The sequence below is a fragment of the Calidris pugnax genome, unplaced genomic scaffold, assembly GCF_001431845.1.
Source record: "Calidris pugnax isolate Ruff unplaced genomic scaffold, ASM143184v1 scaffold392, whole genome shotgun sequence".
Lineage (NCBI taxonomy): Eukaryota > Metazoa > Chordata > Aves > Charadriiformes > Scolopacidae > Calidris > Calidris pugnax.
The window spans coordinates 75,314-83,346 of NW_015091102.1; the positions used below are offsets into that span (position 1 = coordinate 75,314).

An 8,033-nucleotide genomic window follows, 5' to 3' on the forward strand; every position below is an offset into this window, starting at 1 on the left:
CTCCCCCTCCCCGGCAGCCGACGGTGAAGTACGAGACGCAGCCGCGGTTCATCACGGCGACGGGGGGGACCCTGCACCTCTACCAGCTGGAGGGGCTCAACTGGCTGCGCTTCTCCTGGGCCCAGAGCACCGACACCATCCTGGCCGACGAGATGGGGCTGGGCAAGACCATCCAGACCATCGTCTTCCTCTACTCCCTCTACAAGGAGGTGAGGGCGCTCTCCGCCGGCCCTCCGTGTCACCCTCCCGGCCCTGGGGTGTCTCCTTTGGCCACCGGTGTCGTCCTCCTGGCCCTGAGATCTCTCCCTTGGCCACTGGTGTCACCCTCTTGGCCATGATGTCTCTCCCTTGGCCACTGGTGTCTCTCCCTTGGCCACTGGTTTCTCTCCCTTGGCCACTGGCATCACCCACTTGGCCCTGGGGTCTCTCCCTTGGCCACTGATGTCACCCTCTTGGCCATGATGTCTCTCCCTTGGCCACTGGTGTCTCTCCCTTGGCCACCGGTGTCGTCCTCCTGGCCCTGAGATCTCTCCCTTGGCCACTGGTGTCTCTCCCTTGGCCACTGGTGTCACCTACCTCGCCCTGGTGCCTCTCCCTTGGCCACTGGCATCACCCTCTTGGCCATGATGTCTCTCCCTTGGCCACTGGTGTCACCCCCCTCGCCCTGGTGCCTCTCCCTTGGCCACTGGCATCACCCTCTTGGCCATGATGTCTCTCCCTTGGCCACTGGTGTCACCCACCTCGCCCTGGGGTCACCCACATGGCCCCCGCTCTTTCATTTGGCCACTGGTGTTACCTGCTTGGCCATTGGTTTCACCCTCTTGGCCATGATGTCTCCCTTGGCCACTGGTGTCACCCACCCAGCCCCAGTCTCTCCCTTGGCCACTGGTGTCACCCCCCTGGCCCTGGGGTCTCTCCCTTGGCCACTGGTGTCACCCACTTGGCCATTGCTGTCACCCCCCTGGCTCCTGGTGTCACCCAACTGGCCCCCCGTCTCTCCCTTAGCCCCTGGTGTCACCCCCCTGGCCCCTGGTGTCACCCACGTGGCCCCTGGTCTTTCCTTTGGCCACTGGTGGCACGCTCTTGGCCCTGGGGCCTCTCCCTTGGCCACTGACGTCACCCTCTTGGCCATGATGTCTCCCTTGGCCACTGGTGTCACCCTCCCAGCCCTGGTGTCTCTACTTTGGCCACTGGCGTCACCCCCCTGGCCCCTGGTGTCACCCTCCTGTCCCTAGTCTCTCATTTGGCCACTGGTGTCTCTTCTTTGGCCACTGGTGTCTCTCCCTTGGCCGTGATGTCTTTCCTCTGGCCCCTGGCCCCCAGTGTCACCCGCTTGGGCATTGGTGTCACCTGCCCGGTTCCTAGTGTCACCTACCTGGCCCCGGTCTCTCCCTTGGCCACTGGTGTCACCCCCCTGGCCCTGGGGTCTCTCCCTTGGCCACTGGTGTCACCCACTTGGCCATTGCTGTCACCCCCCTGGCTCCTGGTGTCACCCAACTGGCCCCCCGTCTCTCCCTTAGCCCCTGGTGTCACCCCCCTGGCCCCTGGTGTCACCCACGTGGCCCCTGGTCTTTCCTTTGGCCACTGGTGGCACGCTCTTGGCCCTGGGGCCTCTCCCTTGGCCACTGACGTCACCCTCTTGGCCATGATGTCTCCCTTGGCCACTGGTGTCACCCTCCCAGCCCTGGGGTCTCTCCTTTGGCCACTGGTGTCACCCTCTTGGCCCTGGTGTCTCTACTTTGGCCACTGGCGTCACCCCCCTGGCCCCTGGTGTCACCCTCCTGTCCCTAGTCTCTCATTTGGCCACTGGTGTCTCTTCTTTGGCCACTGGTGTCTCTCCCTTGGCCGTGATGTCTTTCCTCTGGCCCCTGGCCCCCAGTGTCACCCGCTTGGGCATTGGTGTCACCTGCCCGGTTCCTAGTGTCACCTACCTGGCCCTGGAGTCTCTCCCTTGGCCACTGATGTCTCTCCCTTGGCCACTGCTGTCACCCCCCTGGCGCCTGGTGTCACCCACGTGGCCCCTGGTCTCTCCCTTGGCTACTGGTGTCACCCTCCTGGCCATGTTGTCTCTCCCTTGGCCACTGGTGTCACTCCCCTAGCCACTGGTGTCCCTCCCTTGGCCAGTGGTGTCACCCTCCTGGCCCTGTTGTCTCTTCTTTGGCCACTGGTGTCACTCACTTGGCCACTGGTGTCACCCACCTGGCCCTGGTGTGTCTCTCTTGGCCACTGGTGTCACCCTCCTGGCCCTGTTGTCTCTTCTTTGGCCACCGGTGTCACTCACTTGGCCACTGGTGTCACCCACCTGGCCCTGGTGTGTCTCCCTTGGCCACTGGCGTCACCAACTTGGCCCCCGGTCTCTCATTTTGCCACTGGTGTCACCTGCTTGGCTACTGGTGTCACCCACTTGGCCCTGGTGTCTCTCCTTTGGCCACTGGTGTCACTTCCTTGGCCACCGGTGTCACCCACCTGGTCCCCAGTGTCACCCACCTGGCCCTGGTGTCACCTGCCTGGCACACATGTCCCCCGTGTGCCGCGCTGTCCCCACATCCCCCCAAGAATCCCATCCCACGCTGTCCCCATGTCCCACGATGTCCCCACGTCCCCCAAGGCCCCCTCCCGTGCTGGCCCCATGGCCCCTGTCCTGTGCTCCCCCCCTCCCCCCCGTGTTGTCACAACTGTCCCCAAGGGCCCCATCCCCGTGTCCCCGTGTGACGCGCTGTCCCCCAGGGCCACACCAAGGGCCCGTTCCTCGTCAGCGCCCCGCTCTCCACCATCATCAACTGGGAGCGGGAGTTCCAGATGTGGGCCCCCGCCTTCTACGTTGTCACCTACACCGGGGACAAGGACAGCCGGGCCATCATCCGCGAGAACGAGTTCTCCTTCGATGACAACGCCATGAAGGGCGGCAAGAAGGCCTTCAAGATGAAGGTGAGAGGGACATCTGGTCCCCTTGGGGTGGCACCTGGATGCCTGGGTGCCCTTTAGGGGGGATGAGGTGGCACCTGGACATCTGGTCCCCTTGGGGTGGCACCTGGATGCCTGGGTGCCCTTTAGGGGGGATGAGGTGGCACCTGGACATCTGGTCCCCTTGGGGTGGCACCTGGATGCCTGGGTGCCCTTTAGGGGGGATGAGGTGGCACCTGGACATCTGGTCCCCTTGGGGTGGCACCTGGATGCCTGGGTGCCCTTTAGGGGGGATGAGGTGGCACCTGGACATCTGGTCCCCTTGGGGTGGCACCTGGATGCCTGGGTCCCCTTTAGGGGTGATGAGGTGGCACCCGGACATCTGGTCCCTTTAGGGGTGAGGGGGTGGCACCCAGACACCTGAGTCCCTTTGTGGTGGCACCAGGATGTCTGGGTGCCCTTAGAGGTGGGGGGTGGCACCTGGACACATGGGTCCTCTTGGGGTGGTACCTGGGCATCTGGTCCCCTTGGGGTGGCACCTGGATGCCTGGGTCCCCTTTGGGGTGATGAGGTGGCACCTGGACTCCTGGGCCCCTTTAGGGGTGATGAGGTGGCACCCGGACATCTGGTCCCTTTAGGGGTGAGGGGGTGGCACCCAGACACCTGAGTCCCTTTGTGGTGGCACCAGGATGTCTGGGTGCCCTTAGAGGTGGGGGGTGGCACCTGGACACATGGGTCCTCTTGGGGTGGTACCTGGGCATCTGGTCCCCTTGGGGTGGCACCTGGATGTCTGGATGGCCTTAGGGGTGATGGGGTGGCACCTCGACATCTGGGTCCCTTTGGGGTGGCACCCGGACACCTGGGTCCCCAGGGGGTTGGGGTGCTGGGGGTGCCCTGGACACTGTGGTCCCAGGGGAAGTTGGGGTGCCAGGACGTCCACATGGCCAGGGTGCCAGGGTGGCCAGATGCCAGGAGGTCAAGGTTTGGTGGCCACCAGGATTCTAGGGGGAGGTCGAGGTGGCAGGTGGAGGTGGTGGGTGGTCTTGCAGGGGGTCAGGGTGCCCTGGGGACCCCCCCAGGTGCCCCCCTCCGGGTGCTTGGGGGGGCTCAGGGTGTCAGGAGGTCCAGGGTGACCAGGGTGCCAGGGTGGCCAGATGCCGGGAGGTAGCGGTTTGGTGGCCACCAGGATTCTAGGGGGAGGTCGAGGTGGCAGGTGGAGGTGGTGGGTGGTGGCGCAGGGGGTCGGGGTGCCCTGGGGACCCCCTTGGGTGCCCCCCCCGAGTGCTTGGGGGTTCTTGGTGCCAGAAGGTCAAGGTGCTGGGATGATGAGATGCTGGAGGTTGAGGTTTGGTGGCCACCAGGCTCCTGGGAGGAGGTCGAGGTGGCAGGTGGAGGTGGTGGATGGTCTTGCAGGGGGTCGCGGTGCCCTGGGGACCCCCCTGGGTGCCCCCCCGGGTGCTTGGGGGTTCTTGGTGCCAGAAGGTCAAGGGGCTGGGGTGATGAGATGCTGGAGGTTGAGGTTTGGTGGCCACCAGGCTCCTAGAGGGAGGTCGAGGTGGCAGGTGGAGGGGGTGGGTGGTGGCGCAGGGGGTTGGGGGGCCCTGGGGACCCCCCTGGGTGCCCCCCCGGGTGCTTGGGGGTTCTTGGTGCCAGAAGGTCAAGGTGCTGGGATGATGAGATGCTGGAGGTTGGGGTTTGGTGGCCACCAGGCTCCCAGAGGGAGGTCGAGGTGGCAGGTGGAGGTGGTGGATGGTCTTGCAGGGGGTCGCGGTGCCCTGGGGACCCCCCCAGGTGCCCCCCTCCGGGTGCTTGGGGGGGCTCAGGGTGTCAGGAGGTCCAGGGTGACCAGGGTGCCAGGGTGGCCAGATGCCGGGAGGTAGCGGTTTGGTGGCCACCAGGATTCTAGGGGGAGGTCGAGGTGGCAGGTGGAGGTGGTGGGTGGTGGCGCAGGGGGTCGGGGTGCCCTGGGGACCCCCTTGGGTGCCCCCCCCGAGTGCTTGGGGGTTCTTGGTGCCAGAAGGTCAAGGTGCTGGGATGATGAGATGCTGGAGGTTGAGGTTTGGTGGCCACCAGGCTCCTGGGAGGAGGTCGAGGTGGCAGGTGGAGGTGGTGGGTGGTGGCGCAGGGGGTTGGGGTGCCCTGGGGACCCCCCTGGGTGCCCCCCCGGGTGCTTGGGGGTTCTTGGTGCCAGAAGGTCAAGGTGCTGGGATGATGAGATGCTGGAGGTTGGGGTTTGGTGGCCACCAGGCTCCCAGAGGGAGGTCGAGGTGGCAGGTGGAGGTGGTGGATGGTCTTGCAGGGGGTCGCGGTGCCCTGGGGACCCCCCCAGGTGCCCCCACCTTGTGGGGGACTCAGGGTGCCAGAAGGTCAAGGTGCTGGGATGATGAGATGGTGGAGGTTGAGGTTTGGTGGCCACCAGGATTCCAGGAGGAGGTCGGGGTGTTGGGTGGAGGTGGTGGGTGGTCTTGCAGGAGGTTGGGGTGCCCTGGGGACCCCCCCAGCTGTGTCGTTGTCCCCCCCCCAAAATGGGGTGCTGTTGTCGTTGGCAGCGGGAGGCGCAGGTGAAGTTCCACGTGCTGCTGACGTCCTACGAGCTGATCACCATCGACCAGGCGGCGCTGGGCTCCATCCGCTGGGCCTGCCTGGTGGTGGACGAGGCCCATCGCCTCAAGAACAACCAGTCCAAGGTGCCCGCGCCCCCCCGGGGGCACCCCTGGGGACGGGGAGGGGGACCGACGGGGGGGTCACTTGGCTGGGGGGGCGTGGGACCACTGGGAAGGGCAACCGGGCAACTGGGGCAACTGGGGAGAGAGGCATTTGGATGCTTTGGGCTACTGGGAAGGGCATCTGGGCAACTGGGTCCCCATGGTGGGGGGGCACCCCAATGCCTGGGGCTACTGGGTGGGGGCACTTGGGTGCCTGGGGCCACTGGGAAGGGCACCCGGGCACCTGGGGCCATTGGGAAGAGAGGCATTTGGATGCTTTGGGCTACTGGGAAGGGCATCTGGGCAACTGGGTCCCCATGGTGGGGGGGCACCCCAATGCCTGGGGCTACTGGGTGGGGGCACTTGGGTGCCTGGGGCCACTGGGAAGGGCACCCGGGCACCTGGGGCCATTGGGAAGAGAGGCATTTGGATGCTTTGGGCTACTGGGAAGGGCATCTGGGCAACTGGGTCCCCATGGTGGGGGGGCACCCCAATGCCTGGGGCTACTGGGTGGGGGCACTTGGGTGCCTGGGGCCACTGGGAAGGGCACCCGGGCACCTGGGGCCATTGGGAAGAGAGGCATTTGGATGCTTTGGGCTACTGGGAAGGGCATCTGGGCAACTGGGTCCCCATGGTGGGGGGGCACCCCAATGCCTGGGGCTACTGGGTGGGGGCACTTGGGTGCCTGGGGCCACTGGGAAGGGCACCCGGGCACCTGGGGCCATTGGGAAGAGAGGCATTTGGATGCTTTGGGCTACTGGGAAGGGCATCTGGGCAACTGGGTCCCCATGGTGGGGGGGCACCCCAATGCCTGGGGCTACTGGGTGGGGGCACTTGGGTGCCTGGGGCCACTGGGAAGGGCACCCGGGCACCTGGGGCCATTGGGAAGAGAGGCATTTGGATGCTTTGGGCTACTGGGAAGGGCATCTGGGCAACTGGGTCCCCATGGTGGGGGGGCACCCCAATGCCTGGGGCTACTGGGTGGGGGCACTTGGGTGCCTGGGGCCACTGGGAAGGGCACCCGGGCACCTGGGGCCATTGGGAAGAGAGGCATTTGGATGCTTTGGGCTACTGGGAAGGGCATCTGGGCAACTGGGTCCCCATGGTGGGGGGGCACCCCAATGCCTGGGGCTACTGGGTGGGGGCACTTGGGTGCCTGGGGCCACTGGGAAGGGCACCCGGGCACCTGGGGCCATTGGGAAGAGAGGCATTTGGATGCTTTGGGCTACTGGGAAGGGCATCTGGGCAACTGGGTCCCCATGGTGGGGGGGCACCCCAATGCCTGGGGCTACTGGGTGGGGGCACTTGGGTGCCTGGGGCCACTGGGAAGGGCACCCGGGCACCTGGGGCCATTGGGAAGAGAGGCATTTGGATGCTTTGGGCTACTGGGAAGGGCATCCGGGCAACTGGGTCCCCTGGGTGCCTGGGGCTACTGGGGAGAGAGGTATTTGGGTGCCTGGGGCTACTGGGATCACTGGGAAGGGCACCTCAATGCCTGGGTCCCCAGGTTGGGGGGCACCCCAATGCCTGGGGCTACTGGGTGGGGGCACTTGGGTGCCTGGGGCTACTGGGAAGGGCACCTGGGCAACTGGGTCCCCTGGGTGGGGGGCACTTGGGTGCCTGGGGCTACTGGGGAGAAGAGGTATTTGGATGCCTGGGGCTACTGGGATCACTGGGAAGGGCACCCCAATGCCTGGGGCTACTGGGGGGGGGCACTTGGGTGCCTGGGGCTACTGGGAAGGGCACCCGGGCAACTGGGTCCCCTGGGTGGGGGGCACTTGGGTGCCTGGGGCTACTGGGGAGAGAGGTATTTGGATGCCTGGGGCTACTGGGATCACTGGGAAGGGCACCCCAATGCCTGGGGCTACTGGGAATGGTACCTGGGCACCTGGGGCTACTGGGGAGAGAGGTATTTGGGTGCCTGGGGCTACTGGGATCACTGGGAAGGGCACCCCAATGCCTGGAGCTATGGGGTGGGGGGCACCCCAATGCCTGGGGCTACTGGGTGGGGGCACTTGGGTGCCTGGGGCCACTGGGAAGGGCACCCGGGCACCTGGGGCCATTGGGAAGAGAGGCATTTGGATGCTTTGGGCTACTGGGAAGGGCATCCGGGCAACTGGGTCCCCTGGGTGCCTGGGGCTACTGGGGAGAGAGGTATTTGGGTGCCTGGGGCTACTGGGATCACTGGGAAGGGCACCTCAATGCCTGGGTCCCCAGGTTGGGGGGCACCCCAATGCCTGGGGCTACTGGGTGGGGGCACTTGGGTGCCTGGGGCTACTGGGAAGGGCACCTGGGCAACTGGGTCCCCTGGGTGGGGGGCACTTGGGTGCCTGGGGCTACTGGGGAGAAGAGGTATTTGGATGCCTGGGGCTACTGGGATCACTGGGAAGGGCACCCCAATGCCTGGGGCTACTGGGGGGGGGA

General features: G+C 65.9%; 1 protein-coding gene across 1 annotated transcript in view; it reads left to right on the plus strand.

Moving 5' to 3' along the window:
- The window catches only part of LOC106897386 (chromodomain-helicase-DNA-binding protein 3-like), a 132,178-nt gene that overhangs the window by 53,783 nt on the left and 70,362 nt on the right, over positions 1-8,033 (plus strand). The window contains exons 7-9 of the mRNA XM_014957981.1: positions 9-209; positions 2,728-2,928; positions 5,454-5,611. Coding sequence (XP_014813467.1) covers positions 9-209; positions 2,728-2,928; positions 5,454-5,611 — 560 coding nt within the window. The remainder of the gene's footprint in view (positions 1-8; positions 210-2,727; positions 2,929-5,453; positions 5,612-8,033) is intronic.